General features: G+C 40.6%; 1 protein-coding gene across 13 annotated transcripts in view; it reads left to right on the plus strand.

The window, feature by feature from the left end:
* The first annotated feature begins 1,094 nt into the window (after window positions 1-1,094).
* CADPS (calcium dependent secretion activator) overlaps window positions 1,095-19,943 on the plus strand; it is a 483,060-nt gene continuing 464,211 nt past the window's right edge. For 4 of the 13 annotated variants that reach the window (XM_073009975.1, XM_073009973.1, XM_073009974.1 and 1 more), the window contains exon 1: window positions 1,096-2,293. In XM_073009975.1, the coding sequence (XP_072866076.1) occupies window positions 1,853-2,293 (441 nt within the window). In that variant the 5' untranslated portion in view covers window positions 1,096-1,852. Of the gene's footprint in view, window positions 2,294-19,943 lie in introns of all 13 variants that reach the window. The other 9 variants (XM_007984856.3, XM_007984850.3, XM_073009977.1 and 6 more) reach the window with 3 other exon arrangements.

Genomic DNA, 19,943 nt, shown 5'->3' on the forward strand with positions numbered 1-19,943 from the left:
TAAAGGTTGTTGATCAATTGATTGGCTTACTATATTTTCTGTTCCAGAAAAACCAATACCACATGATTTGAACATCCTTTACTTCTTTAGAAGAATTAAAAAATGAGGCTGCAAAACTGTCACAATCCCCACATTGCTCAATTTTTAAAAAAATTTTATATTGTTACCAAATGTGTGATCGTCACAAAAGTTGTGCCCTTGAGGTATGGTGGTGAAGTCAAATATAAGCCATCCAAGTACTTAACTCAAAAGATCAAACAGAATTGTTGGGGTTAATGTGAAACGAGTTGTTTTGAGTTCCTCTGCAGGTCTCAAACAGGTCAGTTTACTCTCAAAGCTTACTGTGAAACTCACGGTAAATTATAAAATACGTAAAGACAAACGTGATTTAAACTTTAAACTCATTCTACACTATTAAAGTCACTCCCACGAGTATCCACAGATAATCAGGGAACTAGAAAATACATAAATATAGGCGATGAAGTGGAGAGGTCTCTAGATAGCCTAAGTTCTGAAGGTGGCTGGTGGTTTGTTTTCATCCATCTGCGGGTCGCAGGTTACATTCAGCACGCTGGCCAGCTCCCTCGTTTACTGGGTTTATTGGCCTAAGTGAAAGGAGCAGGGGGAAGAAGGTAGGCACCATCTGCTGCTTTGTATTAATAGTTTACCCAAGAGGCAGGGGTGAAGAGAGTGCGACAGTCGACGCATTAGATGTTGACGCCGCTGAGTTCTTAGGGTGTCTTTGTCTGATCGCGGGGTCCCCAAGCCTCTACTGAGTCAGAATGGAGAGAGGGTTAAGCAACCAGAAACCCTTCTATTTCTCTAGTAGGCTCACCTCAGCAGAAAGCATTCCCAGGTCTTAGGAACTGAAGAAGATTCATCACAGATTTTGGGGGTGGGGGGTAGGCAAGGGCGGGGGCGCTACATAAATGGTTGAGTTGCCCGGTCGAAACACCAATCCAGTCAAAATTTGATTAACTTATATTTTAATTAGACTGGGCACATGCGGAATAAGTTGCTGGAATCAGAGTTTTCACAGGTGGGACAAATACGCTGCCCAGCCACCCCCCCCCCCCCCCCACGCCCCAGGTGTAAAGAAGCCTGGGGAAAGGATATGGACCCTTTCTTTCCCGCATAAGATCTCACGGACTTCCTCCTCCTAAGTAAGACCTCTCGATTTAACGTCTCCAAACAGCCCGCTCGGCTGGTTTCCGGATTTCTCCCTCCCCCAAGAACTTTTTGTCCGCGGGAGGGGAAATGGGGTTGAGGCAATGAGAGCCAGAGATCAAGAAAAAAAATATCCACGAAGCGGGCAGGGGAGGAGGGTGGCAAGGTATTGGGGTCAGAAGTACTGAGGCTCTGAGGACGTTCCGCGCTCTCCCCGCTCCAGCCCTCTGCAGCAGCCCTTTACGCCGCGGACACGGGAGAGTTAAGCCAATAAACACGTAAGCGCCGCTCCCTCCCCAATCGGCAAGATGCCTCTTCGGCTCTTGGCTGCATCGACAGCTTGCAACACTCGGCATCTTTTCTGGAGGCGCCTCCTTCAGCGGCCGCAGATGGCATCCGGCTGCGGGCTCAGGGCTTGCAATTGATTCTCCCACTTGCCCACCTCGAGTCCACGGACGCACCTCTCCCTTCCCCTCCTCCCTTTGCGCTCCTGGGTCTGAGCCCAGCTCGCGACCGCCGGGCAGAGGATCAGTCGCGGCGGCCGAGGCTGAGCAGCAGCCCTCTCGCTCCCTGACCTGGGGAGAAGCGCCCACCCGGGAGAGCTGATCCCCGGCTGCCTCCAGCGCCCCCCACCTTTTGCACTCCAAGCCGGGGGCTCCAGAGACCCCGCTCCCCAGGCGCCACTATGCTGGACCCTTCGTCCAGCGAAGAAGAATCGGATGAGATCGTGGAGGAGGAAAGCGGCAAGGAGGTGCTCGGCTCGGCCGCGTCCGGCGCGCGCCTGTCTCCCAGCCGTACCAGCGAGGGCTCCGCCGCCAGCGCCGGGCTAGGGGGCGCCGGCGCCGGCGCCGGAGCCGGGGTGGGCGCAGGCGGCGGCGGGGGCAGCGGCGCGAGCAGCGGCGGCGGGGCCGGGGGGCTGCAACCCAGCAGCCGCGCTGGCGGCGGCCGGCCCTCCAGCCCCAGCCCGTCGGTGGTGAGCGAGAAGGAGAAGGAAGAGTTGGAGCGGCTGCAGAAAGAGGAGGAGGAGAGGAAGAAGAGGCTGCAGCTGTATGTGTTCGTGATGCGCTGCATCGCCTACCCCTTTAATGCCAAGCAGCCCACCGACATGGCTCGCCGGCAGCAGAAGGTAGGTGCGCCTGGGAGGCCCAGGGAGCAGCACCCGGACGTCGCCAGGCGGGCGGGGCGAACAATGGGAGCTGGAGGCGCAGCTGGCGAGGAGGAGCAGGAAAGGTGGAGACCGCGCCCTGGGGAAAGGGCTACGAGGCCCCTTCCCAGCGGCCGGGCTCGCGCAGGCCCGGCCCAACCCAGCCTGGAGCGCTCCTGGAGCTGCCTGGGACCGGCTAGGGCCGCGGAGCGCAGCGCCGCGTGCCTGAGCCCCCCAGCCCGGGAGCGTTGGGGAGAGTGAGGCAGGCAGGTCCCGCTTTGTGGCCCGAAAGGCTCGGGTAGTGACTTGCAGCCCGCGGCGCCCAGAGAGGCCTTGCTCGCTTGCAGGGATCCCAGCGCTCTCCAGCGGCGGGCGGCTGCGCTCAACTCCGGGCCCGCCCTCCTGGGCGTGCGATCGGCGGGCGGGGGCAACGGCAGGCGGGGGCGCCGAGGTGGAGGGAGAAGAGCGTCTTGGAGCAGCGCTCCGCTCGCTGGGGCGGAGAGCAAGCGCAGGGGCAGGCGGGAGAAAACAAGCCCGGAAGGCGAAGCTTCCCGTGACTCTGAGAAGGACACCCTCCTCTCCCTGCCCGGGTCAGCCGATCACCGACTAGCGTCGCCAAAGGGTCCTGGGGCACTGCTTCCTTATGGCTGGAGTTCTCTCCAGTCCCCCTGACCCTTCCTCACTGACCCCAGAGCAGGGGCACGCCCTCTGGTCCTTCCGTCCGGGTCAGCCCCTCCGCCTTCCTCTCTTTGACCCTCTTCTCCTCTTCCCAAGGTGACTTCGCCGCCACCTTCTGGCTCGCCTGGGTCCTCCAAGCCCTGCCACTGCTGCCTTGATAAAGTACAGCTGCAAAAAGCCTCGCAATCAGAGGCATCAAAAGCTTTTTCTGTCTGAGGTTGGGGCAAGGCTGAAGCAGCTCTGGGCTGCCTTTGATTTTTTTTTTTTTTTTTTTTTTAAGGCGCCTATTTCTATCAGCTGTTCTTTAGCTGGAGGAAGGGATGAGGGGTACTGAAAAATGAGGGGCAGTGGCGGAGGGTGGCAGCAGAAGAGAAGCAGTCAGGCACCCCGTTGAAGTGAGTTAGTGAAGAAAGTCAGCGTTCTATTCTTTTAAATAAATTTGCAGCACTTGAGCTATCAGAAAAGCCAGTCAGAGAGGCAGTGTGAGAGGCCAGTCGTAACCCCATCAAGATTGTGAGACTAGTGTCTTAAAATAGTGAATTTTTCGGTTGCTGCCCTTTAAGACCAAATAACATGTTGCTGTAGTAGCATTAGGTTTTCCACATTTCTCCACCCTTACCCTGAGTTAGCACAGATTTCTGTTTGTTTTGCTTACATGTGTACACACACCACCCAGCACTGATGATTTATTTCAGCCATCATGAGCTTGGATATCGTTTCATTAAAAGATAAAACTCATTTCCAGGGTGAGAGACAGGAGATGGGTTACACACACGGCTCTCCATCTCTATCTGTGGCCCCTTGTTTTTTCAGTTCGTATTTTGGACTGCAGTAGAGCAAAAGTATCCTCAGAGCAGTAAAAGTTTTTGGGATATTATTTTAAGGTTGGATGTTGAGTTCACGGGGCCTAATGTTTCACATTTCAGTTTGGAATTCCTGTTGTAATTGCGTCTTTATAGCATGGAAACTTCAACTTCCAAAATCTATCCCAGTAATAACAGCACCAGCCAAAAATATCCCATTCCTTTGACAATGAAAACTGTGACTTTAAGTGTTAGGTTGAAAGGGGTGGGGGGTGGGGGTGTCTAGACACATTTATCAAAGTCTCTAGAGTGCTGTCCTTTAAATAGATGCTTAAGTCCAGAGCTAGCATGGAGAAAGAAATCCCACAGAGACACATTCTTCTAAACAGAACCTTCAGCCACCTTAGAGATCATTATGAGGCCAGATTTTTCTGATCTGATTGTATGTTTTACCTGAATCCACGCAAAGCTGTGGTTTTGAGGGGCATGCTGGTTCCATTTTTACGCGTGACCTTAACATCAGAGAGACTCCAGGACAGACTGATAACACTGGCATTTGGTCAAACTATTTTTAGTTATCACAACAAACTGTTGCTAAATACATATCCCACTGAAGCTATCCCAGGGCTGTTGGCTATACTGGGAAGCTAAATTTTGACAAAAATTATATATATATATCTCCTTATTACAAAAAGATTTTTCACTGCTATATTTGTAAGTTTTTAATGCCTTTCTAGAAAAGTGTGTTTTGCTCCTTCAAGTAGAAAGCTTGGAACTCTGATTTTTAAAAAATAAGCAATCATTGAGAGTAATTAAAAGGTTTGCATAATCACTGTGGTAAAGTTTAAAGCCAACAAATAGAGTTGATGAGCTAAAGTTAGTCTTGAAGAAAGATAAACTAGTTGTAAACTAAACGTGAGTTTGCAGTAGGATAGAAAAGGATGAACTAGAAAAAGAAGAAAAATGTAGAGAAAGGGATAGGGTGACATGGAGGTCAGAGAGACAGAATCTATGAAAAGGAATTGCTGAATTATGGAGAAAAGAGCATATTGTACAGAGTATAATGCACCGTGTGAAACCAAATAATCTATATCACAATACTGACTACCACTTTTTCTACTATGTGAAAGTGCCTACTATGTGAAAGGCACATAGATCATTTTTTGAATAGGCTCTTTTTGAACAGCTTTCAATTCACTGAAAAATTGATAAAAGGTACAGAGAGTTCCTATATACTACATATCTAATTTCCCTTCTTAGTATCTTACAGTGGTATGGGACATGGGTTACAATAAACTAATATTGATACATTATTATTAACTAAAGTCTGTAGTTTATTCAGATTTCCTTAGTTTTCAGCCGAAGTTATTTTTTCTGTTCTTAAATCATTTTTTAAATCTCCTAACTCTAACAATGTACAGATTGCCATCCTTGTTTTTTAAAAAACTGAGACTCAGAAATTTTATTTGCCTAAAGCACCATGTAGATGGGTAAAAGATGGCAATTGAAGTGTGAGGCATTCTGATCCCATGAGATACTGGCTAGAAATAGTCTAGGATAAAAAGAACCCTAGAATCCTGACAACAGGTCAGGTGTACTTCTTTACCCAGAGTTATTTCTCTTTGAATTGAGAGAGGTCCTCCTTTCTTCCTCTGGACACCCATCAAATATAGTCACTATGGGCAAAGTGGATGCTTAGGTTTAACTTCTTAAAGAATATGAAGGAGAGGGATGGGCTGTTAGTGGGTAAATTTGAACACTAGACTATACCAACTTTACTCTGTCGTTTAAGCTGAAAGGAAAAAGATTTTAGCTCAGAAGAACACTTCGGAAGGAACAGAGGGAGACTACCATCACTTGGATAATTTTGGTAATTACTTTGGTTTCACTTTTACTGAGAAAAAGCAGTCCAACAATCTTCCCAATTAAAGAGGGGACTTTAAACAGACTATTTGAAAAAAGCATTTTATAATTTACTGGTATATTATGTTACATTACTGTGAATCTAAATATAACATGGTGGCAATAATAATTTATGACCAAAACAAAAATCTCCCCACCAGAATGTAATAATGTATGTTTCAGTAGCTCGGAAATGACAATTTGGAAAGCAGTTCTTTGCTTTTTCTTCTTTTGTCAGAATGGTAGAGTGAATACCTAGAAGTTGGCATGGCAAAGCTATACCATATGTTTCTAAATTATGTAGTAACGGTGATGGGTGGCTACCTTGTGTGAACTAGCTACGTATAGTTAGGGAATGTAAAAGCAGGCAGTGTTAGCAACTCATGTAATATTTAGATTGACATGACCATTTTTTAAATGAGGTAGGAGTTATTCAAATAGCCTAAAATGAGTATTGTGTCTACATACATAGGTATAGTATACATGTGTGTCTGTGTATGATGGGGGAAAAGGGTAATCCTTAAAACTGTCTATTACACAGCAATTCCTATTTCATTCAAGAGGACAAATGTCTTGTAAGTTCAAGCTACTCATTTCCATATGATTCAGCTTATATCTGCCCATGAAATTATGGCTAATGTTGAGTCATAATCATAGAAATTCTTTCCTTATTCATTTACTTGGCTTTATTTGGACAAGACTCAAAAGCCATACCTTTCATAAAAATCAAGACCTAGTACTAGCTAACTATATATGTGTGTGAGAGAGAGTGCAAGTATGTGTGTGTTATGAATCAATAATAAAGTTGTCTATTCAGATATATTTTGAGGCACTTGGTTCGACCAGTCAAAATTCTTAATGTTTGCTTTGTTAGTGCAACATATGATTTGCATTCTTAAAAAATTCTACCTTTTGAGAGAACAAAGAGACTGTTAAACCAAGTTTTCTTCAAAAGAATTCTTTCTCTTGATCAGGGGAAGAACCAAATTATTTAAATGGGCTTTTTGGCATTCCCCAACTCCCCATTTTCCTTGGTGCTTTGGGAAGCCGCTGTTATGTACTGATAGCAGAGACTTTCTGAAGATGCAGAATACCATGAGAGGTTTTTGCTTCATTACACACCTGGAATAGGCTTGTGATTCCCTAAAACTAGACTGAAGAACAAAGGAAATGTTTCATCCCTGAAGAATTGTACTGACTAAAATGATAAAAGTCAAATGATTTAGGGATCTTCCCACTGTAAAAGCAAATTTAATAAACAATCATAAGCTATCATATTGAAATATAACCAGTATTTGTGATTTGGGGACAGGTGTCTATAAAACTTGAGCTGGAATGATGACAGTTCTAACTTAGAAATATGTTCTAAATAACTAACCAGTTGCTCATTGCACCAAGTGCTCACCCAGGCTCGATGACAGAAGCAATTGGTACCTGTGAGATACGGTTCCTGAATTGGGAGAGCTTATTTCTAGTTTGGAAGATAACATACGTATATGTTAAATAAGCTGAATAAGAAAGTTTTAGTTGTAAGACGCTAATTAGAAGTACTAAAGTGGGGAAGGAAGAAGTAAGAGTCATGCACACACAGTTGGATACAACAGTAGAAGAAAGTCTTCATAGAGAAAGTAGACTGGGGTTAGGTCTTTAAAAATTAGTTTCATTTGAGTAAGCATAGGAAAAACAGGTGTTCCAGTCTGGAGAAGAACACTAGGTAGCAGAAATGTGGAAAAGAGTCCCTGTTAGACAATGTCAGTAAGATTCTATTAGTTCTAAGTGACAGAAACCCAGGCTAAATCAAAAAAAGAGGGTGAGTGACTTACTGGTGCATGTAAGTGAAGAGACTGGTATAGAAGTGACTGCAGGAATGGCAGGATCTAGGAGCCTAAATGACCTCCATAACAGAATGAAAAAAGCTAGATGATGAAGGGAAAGGATATACAGATTTAGCATCCCTAATCCAAAAATATAATATCTGAAATGCTCCAAAATCAGTCTTTTTGATCATGACATGATGCTCAATGGAAATGCTCATTGAAGCACTTTGGATTTCAGATTTTTGGATTAGGGATGCTCAACCAGTATAACGCAAATATTCTAAAATCCTGTAAAAATCCAAAACACTTCTGCTCCAAGCATTGAGGATAAGGGATACTCAACCTGTATTTTGAAACCTGTGTTTTAGCTCAAACCCTGCCACTAATGAACCACTGATTGTAGGCAAGTCTCTGGGATAATTTCTTAATCTTTCATGTGGAGAGGGGGATGGACAAGCTTCAGATAATTTCTAATGTCCTCTCCAGATATAGGAGTTGATAGTTCTTTCTGAACAATGAGATTACTTTTTACCAAGACTTATAAATTCATTCAAACTTGTGTTTGGTACAATTTTACATTACAAAACAAGTCAATGTCTTAAAGAATCCAAGATGGTTAGAGATGAAGGTAGATTTCATTAGTCCAACTGTCTAAATCTTCACATAAGGTGAAATTTCAAAAGGTTATAAGACTGCAGACTACATGAGAGATTGTAAACTGTGGCCTATGGGCTGAAACTGATCCACAAATGTATTTTGTCCACAAAGCACTTTTCAAATTTTGAATTAGTTCTCAACATTTAAAGCTATCAAAATATTTCACATAAAAAAATCTGGATTTCTGGCTTCTCTTACAAGTGGAAGATATGACAACACTGGGCCTGAGTTTTTATGGATTTGCAAAAAGCAATGGAAATAAGACTACCCAACCATCATTTAAATAATATAATGTTAATCACTTTTAACTAAATTGGCCCAAGATACCCATCCACCACATAAATCTGGATGGTGGGATACCAGCTATCTGGTTCTTGCCAACACCATCTCCTTTTACAATTGCTTAACAAATATCAGTGATCTGACCCTGGCCCCTGTAAAGCATCCAAGAGGAGTAGCTGAAATTTAGAACTCTGTGTTCCTTGTCTCTGGCAACTATAGTAGTTTTCTTGTTGGTATTAGATTTATACTTTTTGCCAAATTGGAGGGCCGATTATCAGAATTATTACTTTTTCATTTGTCAGTCTAGGCATGTGATATGATTACTTTTCTGTTTTTAATAGATGAGGAAAGGGGGATGAATTAAGCCAATGCATTGAGTCTATCTCTTGCTATTGATATATTGATGGACAGTGAAGGACAGTGGTTAAGGACATAGACTCTGAAATTAGAATGCCTCGGTTTGCTTTCTTGCTGTACCCCTAACTCGCTCTGTGATCTTAGACAATTAACCTCTCTGAGGCTCAGTTTACTCATGAATGAAATGGAAATTGCAGTGGTACCTTGATCATTGGGTTCTTGTGAAAATTAACTGAAATAATATAGTAAAGCAGTTAGAACAACGTCCGGAATGTGTAAGTGCAATACAAGTGTTAGCTCTTGTTATTGCTAAGTTGATATGTGCAATGTTTTTATCTGAAAGGACTGGCCAAGTTAATATATATGAAGTACTAGCTATCACAAGTCTTATATTCATTATTGCTATTATCATGATGATCATCATGAAACAGTATGGAGGAGTCTGGTGAACTAAAATGCAAGAATACCAGAAGGCAGGTAGTTATGATTAGAGTATCACCTATAAATCAGATGGGGTCCAGGGTATAATACATCTCTGTTCTTCCACTTTTGTTGAGACATTTCACTTGTATTTCTTTGAACAAAAAACAGGGACCCATTTGTCTGGCTTCAAAACCTCACTTTGAACAAAAGGAACATGGATAGAACTCATAGGAGATATTTTAAATGGCTAATGTCAAGCACATGTACACGGGAAGATTTGCCACAAGCTTATCAGAAGACTCAGATAAGGGGGTGCTGGGTCACTCAACTGGTAAATGATGGGATCCTCAGAGTTCCTTATTTTCTTCATAACCACTATGAGGAAAAACACTATGTTTGTTATCATTGAATAGGTCACCTGCCTTTTTCAAGTCCTAATATTTTTGTCCTCGATCCAAATAGCTCTTTTAAAATATGTTGGTTTATACTAATGATATTGACTATTACCATATTGACTATTGATATTGACTATTACCATGACCATTAAAAATGAACTCATAAAATACTTTTATGTTTGTGTAGAGAGTAAATTCTAAGCATATATGTTCAAAACTTTATATATCTAGATAGAGTAAGACTTGCATAAGTAGGTAATATGCAATAGAGTACAGAGACTAAGACTTCTAACTCTGTAGACTATCAGTCCCTGGTTCAAATTCCTGGTCAGCTCTGTGACATGTTGACTTTGTGACCCTGGGAACATTATCCATGTCTTTACTTCCTAGTTTCCTGATCGGTAAAATGGGGAAAAAATAGTAAGCATTGTAAGAGAAAAAACATGTTAGTTGCTTAAAATCTTTATCTAAAATTTTTAATATGGGGTGTATGGGCAAATATTATCAGTAACAGTAAAAATAGTGTTCTTGCATTTTAGTTCCCCAAACTCCTCCACAGTATTTCAGACTACAGTATCTTTGCTCATACTGTTTCTTATTGCAAAATGTCTTTCTCACCTTTCTTCACACGATTCACTCTTGTTCATCCTTTAATTATTATAACTCAAGTGTTATCTCCTTTAGGAAACCTTACTCAAAGCTTTTTAGTGGGCTAAGTACTACCGTAACTCCTTAGTCAATCATTCCTTTTACCTCCTTTACTTTATATTTAAATTACCCTTTTTACACATGCCTATCACTCACTAGACTGTAAGATTCCCATCTCCCAAAACAGTACCTGACATGTGGTAGGTGTTCAGTAAGTGTTCAACTGTTGAGATTTCACACTGATGCTTTATTTCCTAGAGAGCTTCCAAAGAGAGGAAATAAAAGTCTTAAATGCAGTCACCTTTATTACAGAGACGTTGTCTCTATAATTTTTACTTTTACAAAAGCTTCTCAGAGTTAACCAATTATCAAATGGCTTCAAAATAAGTTATGTTGCAGAAACCTTCCATCTATTACCTCTTAACTTTGTTAATACCAAAAAGTAACAAATTTCTAGATCCATTATAGAGAGAAATGTTCTTTATGAATCTCTTGCGATGGGTGAATCCTAGTTGAATCACCATAGTGTGTGTTTAAGTGATCAAACATTAAAATCAGCAGAAGCCAAAGAAATAAGTTTTCATACTGGGTATGCATTTTTTAGGACATTTCATTTGATTTAGTGAAAATTAGGCTGTTTAATTTACCATCAGCCACAATGTTGCCAAAGTTATATCACAGAACCTGTAAGTTCTACATATTTAGGCATAAATAAATGTGCTTATTTTCTCTACTTTTATTCTCTTACAAGATTTTGGCATTATTTTCTGTTATTTTATTGTAAGCTGCCTAAAGTCCTTTCTGGGTATAGTTAAGGTATAAATAAATAATAACTATAGAGCTACTGCATATTGGATATGGTAATAAGAATATGCTATGTATAAAACGTCAATAAAAAGTAAAACTGCTTCTTAGATATGGACTTCTCTGATACATTTCACTAGTCAAAGAAAATTAGTTTTGCTGTGTTATTCCTTTTATTTTAACAAGTGGGAAAAAGGTTTGAAAATAAATTGAATTATCGAGCCCTCAAGTGTTCCAATCTGCTGTCTACCATTCTAAAATCAAGAGATATGAAATAAATTGATAATGTATTGATGTCTTTTCAGCAGCCTATGGGAGGAAAATATCAACTCATCATGTGCTTCTCAGAATTACTTCTGTGCAGTAAAAAAGTTCTGAGATACTTTGAAGTTAACTTTTTTTTTTCTTTTTTTAATCCCTAAGTGTTCCAGGAGCACATGCTAAGTTGCAAATCCTCTGGGAGTGGTAATGCTTTTAAAAAGATAATGGGATTTTGGCAAACATGCTGAGTGGTCCAGAGAAGGATCTACTATGCCTCTTAGGAAAGCAAAGGGAAAACATTGAAAATTCTTGCAAATAATTATGCCTTCTGTTGCCCATGTAGAAAAACAGCCTTTTGGTGTGAATGGTAGGCATAGAGTTGTTTAAGCAAATGAGTTGAAATACATCCTGAACATGTACATTGGCGATTTTTCTGACAAGTATAGCAACTGTTGTCTATAAGGCAGTGTGTCATAACATACTGTGTTCAAAACATTTCTTGGGGGTTCTTCCATATTCAAGTTTTGTTTGTTATACATCATCAGACAATGTTGTTTGAACCACTTCTATGTACAAGAAACTCACTAGATCCTGTAGAAAAAGCATGTAAAGTCATTTTAGATGGCCTTCCTGACCTGTAGGAACCTAGCAATCTGGTTGAGAAGTTGAGATACACTGATGTAGACTAAGTCAGGACAGGGTGAGTGTCTGAATTGTAAATATTGGTGTTTCCTAGATTTACATTCTTGGCTCTTGTTATGGGTTTGTTATGTTCCCCCCAAATTTATATGTCAAATTTCTAACCCCCACTGCCTCAGAATGTGACTTTATTTGAAAGATTAAGATGAGATCATTAGGGTGGGCTATAATCCATTATGACTGATGTCCTTGTAAAATGGGGAAATTTGGACCCAGAGATATACACACACACAGAATGCCACATGAAACGGAAGACAGATTGGGGTGATGCTTCTACAAGCAAGGAACACCAAAGATAGTCCACAAATTACCAGAGACTAGTGGAGAGGCATGGAACAGATTCTTCCATCTTAGAAGGAACCTACTCTGATGACACCTTGATCATCGCCTAGCCTCTGACAATGTCTGTTGCTCGAGCTACCCAGTTGGCGATACTTGGTTATGGCAGTCCTAGAAAACCCAGTCCTCTTCTTCTGTCCATACCATCTTTCTCAGCAACTCCATTGCTACCATGACTTTACTAACATCTCTACACTTAAAATTTGCGAATCTTTTGTCTCCAGCGTAGGCCTCTTGCCAGACTGCCAGACCCATACATCTAGCCATTTGCATCAGGGCTGCTAAAGGTGTGGCCACAGACAGGTGCAGGTCAGTAAATGCTTTGTAAAGAACTTGGACTAGAATGTAAATCAACTCATTACTTTCTTCTGCAAGGAAAGTCTTGCTATAAAAGTTGTCAGCTGTATTGAGCAGTATGCATGGTGATTAAATTGATGTAATCTCTGGTATAAGCACTTCATCTCAGTGACGGCCAATAAGAAGTAGTTCACAGATGACACAGGCCTACAGAGCACACTTGAAGGAGCATTGACCTCCATGGCATCTCCTTTCAATGTCCTCACACCATTCAATGATACAATTTTTCTTCTCATCCAGATTCTTTCCCCTTGTATTTTCTAACTCAGTGAATGGCCACCCAGTGGCGCTACCATATAACTGAGCTGGCCAAGGCACAAATGTACAATTCATCTTAAAATCTTTGATTGTTCAGGCCGGGAGTGATGGCTCACGCCTGTAACCCCAGCACTTGGGAGGCTGAGGTGGGCGGATCATGAGGTCAGGAGAGTGAGATCATCTTGGCTAACACAGTGAAACCTCATCTCTACTAAAAATACAAAAAAATTAGCCAGGCGCTGTGGAGGGAGACTGTAGTCCCAGTTACTCAGGAGGCTGAGGCAGGAGAATGGCGTGAACCCGGGAGGCAGAGCTTGCAGTGAGCCGAGACCAGGCCACTGCACTCCAGCTTGGGCGACAGAGCAAGACTTCGTCTCAAAAAAAAAAAAAAAAAAAAGAAAAAAAAAAATCTTTGATTGTTCATCCTCACCACCAAAGAATGCATGTGTCCTCTCCATGTTTCTCCTGAGGAAATCGTTGTTTTTCTCCTTCACTTCATCTTCATCACTAATGTCCTGCCTTGGGCCCACATGATTGCTTGCATGGACTTTTGCAGTAAGTTCTCACTGTTCTCTTTGCCCCTTTTCTTGCCCATACTTTACCCACTACTAGAGTGATACTTCTGAAACACAAATACAGTCATGGCTTGTATTTGATACCATTGTTTCAAACAATGGCTGAGAATTCTTCTGTAGCTTTCTGTTGCCTACACAGGATAAAATAGAAACTTACTTGCATAACAAAAGTAGATCTTCACTCCCCATTCAGGCTTACTTACTGCAGTTTTCCTGCACACACCCTTCGCTTCAGCCCATTAAGCCACTTAACATCCCTGTGGTGTTCATTGCTCTCTGTGAGCCTCAGTATCATTGCACTCCTGCTTGAAAAGCCCTCTCTACCTTGCCTTCCATTACTTTCCTAGGTAAAAGGTAACACTCAGTTATAAAGTACAGGAATAAATAGCATTCATTGGCCCTTTACCCTGTGTAGTCCCTTCTATATATTTACAAGCCTTATCTCATTTAATCTTTCTAGCAACGCTATAAGATAGGTACTAATCAATCACCCAATCCTACAGAAGAGGAAACCAAGAGGAAAAGCAGATAAGAAACTTGTCTTAGGTCACAGATACAGTACATGGGTTGGGGCCAAGGTAGTCTGACTCTAGCCTTCACACTTAACCGTGTGCTATGTTAAGTACGTTGAGGCATTCAGCACACCTTACTTCAATGTATAACTGTTTGTTTTTCTTTCTCCTGACTCTGCAGAGATCATTTAGTCTCCCCAGGTGTCTGACAGATTGTATGTATGTATAATAGGTGTTCAATAAATAGGTGATACATGAGTTCATGATTGTTGGTTCATAACTATTCAGAATAGTAATACATATTCTCTACAATTTGTAGCCTATCCACTGAGATTATCTCATTGCTTCATTAAAACAACCCTCTGAGTATATGTGAGACAGTTATAAATTCCTGTTTTGTAATAAGTAAAAGTGAGGTCTGGAGAAGTCCCACTGGTTGGAATGGGCTACAGAGCACCAACCTGGACCACTTAACTGCACCTAGGGCTTCTTCCCATTGCACTGTCAGTCTTGGATTTACAATAAGAATGGCCTGGGCCATTTTAGACTTTTTAAAAAATTGCTTCATTTTATTTAATCTTTATTTTATTGCAGAATTGTGAAAGTCATAGTGATTCACATTTTTAGAGGGTCCACCTCACCTCATAAAAAATTTAAATGTATGTCACATTACACATCTACTTGGTTATTGAAAAGACTGGAATGTATGTTTTTCAATCTTGCTTTCGAAGCTATTTGTCTATATAATAAATGACTATGATTTATCAGGAATCATGGTGCATTCAGAGGAATCCGTGAAAACTTAAAAAAAAAACAAAAACAAAAACAAAAACAAAAAAACCTTGGCAGGGCGTGGTGGCTCACACCTGTAAACTCAGCACTTTGGGAGGCCCAGGCGAGTGGATCACAAGGTCAAGAGATTGAGACCATCCTGGCCAACGTGGTGAAACCGCATCTCTACTAAAAATACAAAAATTAGCTGGGCGTGGTGGTGCAAGCCTGTAATCCCAGCTACTCAGGAAGTTGAGGCAGGAGAATCACTTGAACCTGGGAGGCAGAGGTTGCAGTGAGCTGAGATAGCATCACTGAACTCCAGCCTGGTGACAGAGCAAGACTCAGTCTAAAAACAAACAACAACAAAAAACCACCATTGTTTTCAATGGTATCAGTATTTTTATGAGGACTAAATTTAACAATTAATGGAGTCAATATGTGTTTGGAAGTCACTTAATTGAATATTAATTTAGATTTTTCATGTTTATTCCTACATTTTGAAGACAATATTTAGGATCTTGGATATTTTTTTAGTGCCTTGGAGAGTTTCAAGGCTCCAGTCCCCATGCCTCTATTGCCTAATGAATGAAATAGCCTTTGGCCAGGCTTGGTGGAAGAAGTGGTGTTTGAACTAAACCTCAAGCTGACTGAGAAGATCAAGTCATAGCAGTGTGATATATTTTGAGAGAAGGGAAGGATACTTTCAACTCTCTTCAGAGATGAGATAATGCACAGCAAGTTTGAGGACATATGAACAGATGAATACAATTGTATAAGATTCCAATATTGGACAGAAAATAAGAACAAAGGTTGGTTCATGATGGTAGATGCCCTTCACCAAGGTAAGGGGATTAAGGAGTGGGGGGCTTCACATTGTAGGCAATAGAGAACTGCTGAAGAATTCTGAGCAGGACAATGACATGACCAACATAGCATTTTAAGAAGATTAAGTGAAATGTCTGGAAGGTATGGGGAAAAGAGAGAAAAGAAGATATAAATTTCTTCACACTGTAAGAAAAGGTCATGAATTAGGCTTGAATGTTTTATCCAGCACAGATCAGTTTTATAATTTTGTGGGGAGATTTGTAGAAAAATCTCAGAAAATCAATGCCTATATGTAGAAGTGTCTTGAATCAATAGTTCAAAGGCATTTCCCTACAGCAATTGTTGACCTTTGTCTTCATTTTCTTATAGTAACTTTTATGTACTTGTCACAATGTGTGGGCTATGAATGTTCCTTTTTTTTTTTCCACAAATTCTAAAAATGTAAAGCAAAGTGCCTGCCCTTTAAGTTATATTTAATTTCAGTGACCGATATTCTGATACGCCCCTGCAGGTGCAAAAACTCTTCTGCATAACATTGTGAAGCACATAATGACACTTGGACAAAGCTCATAGGGTTGAACCTGGCATCATTTCAGAGAATGAACATGTGATTCCATCTGGCTTCCAGCTGACCTAAAGGATCCAGATGGAGTTTAATCCAGCCCCAAGAAAGCATGAGCCCCACAATAAACCCAGGTTTATGTCAAGCCCATAGAAGGAGAGAGGAGGAAGCCTGACTTGTGGTGTCAGTTTGGAATCTGGGGAGAAAACTTTCAGTGTGCCCAACCACACTAAAATAGAATATTGGATTTGTCCTTTCTCCCATATGATTTCATCCCCCAAACCAACCTAAGTTTGCATAGGCACCCAGAGAATAGGGTACTTTCAAACTCCCTGCCCTTTCTCACTCCTCCACAAGTGGAAAGAATCTTATCTTAGTGGTAAGATTACAGAAAAGTTATTGGATGGACCACATTTAATGGTTAGAGTTATTTGCATAAATAGGAAGCATAAGATTCCCAATCATTTGTCTCTTTTTGTACATTCTTTGGTACCATCTTTTCTATCTTTTATGTGTTAATAGAAGTGGTAAGATTTGGATCTGGGCATGGGAGTAGAGAAAGGCTCCAGCCCAGTCTTCAGAAGTTCTAATATAGTGATTTTATGGCTGACCCTTGAACAACATGGGTTTGAACTGTGCAAGTCCGAGGATTGAAAATATATTAGCAGGATGTGAAACCCATGCGTAGTGAGGGCTGACTTTTCCTACGCAGGTTCCACAGGGCCAATGGTGTATGTGCAGATTTGGGGATTGTAGTATATGCCAGAATGGGGCAGTCCTGGAACCAATCTCCTGCAGATACTGAGAGATGATGGTATTTTCCATTTGTCATCATCATCTATCAGTATAGCTCTCTTAAGAGAACAGGAGATTTTGGTTTACGGTAAGATTCAGATATTCCTGGGTCACCAGGTCATTACATCATCTGAAAGGCTTCCAAACACTACACTGTTTACCAAAGGGCCTGCTTCCTAGAGGAGGCTGCATTTGCAGCTGAGAAATAGGTAGGATTTGAACATAGGTAGGAAGGAGAACAGGTATGCTAGGCACAGCATGAGCAAAGACAAAAGCCAAGCAAAACTGCAGTAAAGAGCACACAAAAGGCATGATCAGAAAGGTAGCTTAGGACCAGGTAGTGGTAAACACTGAATGCTACTAGACTGTCAGTTGTCCTTTATTTGGTAGGCAGTGGGGAGCCTTTGAAAATGATCTGTACCCCTGAGTAGCTCCAATGGAAATAACACTAAACCAAGGCAGAGGGTCCATCAAAGATAATGTAGACTTCTGGGTGACTGGCAAATAGAGAGTGATTGGCCTTGACTTTGTCTTGAAGTGATGTGTTTTCCCATAAAGCACCTTGAGGCTTTATATTTTGTGAAGAATATTGTCAACAAAAACCAATGTCTCATTTGCAAAGTACATGATTTGCTCCAGCATTTTTCCATGGCCAGATTGGAAACAACTCCCTGTGAGTTTTGACAAAAGCCCCATATAATTTGTCAGCCTTCCTGTTTGCCTAGCAGTGGAGCAAAGAAAAGGATTTCTTTCTACTATCTTCTTTCCACAGGCAGCCTATGTACAGCTGTGTATTATGATTCAGCACTATAGACCTTCAAAATGAACAGACACTGGTTAAGATGTGCACTTGTTTCAATTAATCAGAAGCATGTCTCCCCCTGAAGCAGCAGTTCTAAACAATTGTAGATTTGCCATTTAGTCCGAAGAGCTTTTCATAGTTTTCTTTCTATGTGGAGAGCCCAAAGCTATCTTTCAGTCAATATTCAATTAGCATTTGAGTCAGAAGGCCATGCTGAGCTCTTAAAGAGGGGTGTAATGTGTCACTTGTTCCCCCCTCCATTTGCTTGTGTGTGGAAAACAATCCATTACTTTTCACTAAAGAAAGCTAGGTCTGTTGCAGCATAAGTTAAATATTAAACCAAGTTAATAGCATGTGTTTACTTCCTTATGATCTGGCAATAAATATAGTGTAAGGATAGCTGGAAAGGAAAAACCAAATTCAACATTAGACTTATTGCATATGCCCAAATTTAGGGAGATTTGTGATCCAGAACATTTCCCCTTTCCCTAATTGCAGCAAGAACTCTGTGCATTTCTGTCTTATGTACTCATCCAAACGCTTTTATATAAAGCTTTCTCTAATCACTATCCTTTGGCATAGTCTTTTGTTTCCAGCACAATCTATTACTCAATACTACCTTTGTCACTGACAAAGATAACAGAACAATAACAATTCATTCCTAAGATTTTTTTGAAAATCCAAACATTTTCTATAAATATGATAGCAACAAAGGTATCTAGAACACAGTAATTTCTTTTTTATTTGCAAATTAGCTGGCCTATCATAAAGCAGATTTTTGAGGAAAATAATGATATAAGACATTTACATTGGATGAGAATCTGCACTTGTTTCATAACCTTGAACTCAACACATATCATTAAAGTGGATAAACTACAAATTTACCCAGTGTGTTTAATCAGTATGAACAGCCAATTGAAATTCAAATGAAGCTTTTTATTGTACATTTTAAATATAATATCTATATATCCCATTTTTAGTAGACACAATTGGTTACCTAATTGTTATTCACTCCCCAGTTCCAAACAGACTTGTAACTTTTTCAGGTATGAAAAATTATACCCCATTCCCAGCTTTAGAAGTAGATACAGCTGAGTTCAGACTCATCCACACACAGCACTATACTGGAATACAATTGACTCACAGGTCAGGTGCCCAGGTGACCTAAGTTGATCCAATCAGACCAAAGTGGAGGACTTGTATTCCATGCTTAAGGGAGAGGTTTTGCTCCTCCTCTCCTGATGGATTCGATGAAAGGAAGCATGTACCATAATTGGTACTGGCAGCCATCTTAGAACCATGAGGAGACTCAATTTAGGCTGAAGCCAAGGCTGAAGATAGTGAAGTTGCTGAGCTATGGAAATAACTTGAGTTCCTGATGACAATAATGGGCTACATACACCATCAAGCCAGATCTGGAGCCCACCTTTCATCTGGACTTCCAATAAAATAGTAAATTTTCTTGTTGTAAGTCAGTTTGAACTGTAGTTTTTCTTATTTACAGTAAAAACTTGTTGACCTCCTGCTGTATTTCTCTTTAAAACAGGAATTCTGGGATTTATTAGTTTAACTCTTTATTTTGAATATTTATGTTTAGACAAAAGTGGAAATAGAATTCTATTTGTAGCAAGCAACTTCTTTTTTCTTCCTAACTCTAAATTTAATTTAGTTAAAACCAAAAAGCAAAAACTTCATTGTAGATGTAAATCATGTTTTAGCACACAATAACTTTTATTATAACTAAAAAGATAAGCAAAATGAATTCATTAAAATATTGTTAAATTTTACAGTTTCTAAAAACAAAAATAAACATTTTATAGAAAAGTATATGGAAATACATAAAATAGAAATTTGAAATAATCACCCAACCTTACCACACAAATACATCCATTATGCACATAATATATATACATCTGCATGGATATATAGAGATTAATATATATAATTTTATATAAAAGTAATAATTCTACATATATTACTTTGCAACCTACTTTTTTGCACAACATTATATATAGGAAATGTTTCCATGTCAGTAAATATAAAACCATGTCATCCTTCTAAATGACTTTGTAGCAATCCATTTTATGGATGTAAGATTATTTAACCA

Source organism: Chlorocebus sabaeus, chromosome 22 (assembly GCF_047675955.1).
Source record: "Chlorocebus sabaeus isolate Y175 chromosome 22, mChlSab1.0.hap1, whole genome shotgun sequence".
Taxonomy (NCBI): Eukaryota; Metazoa; Chordata; class Mammalia; order Primates; family Cercopithecidae; genus Chlorocebus; species Chlorocebus sabaeus.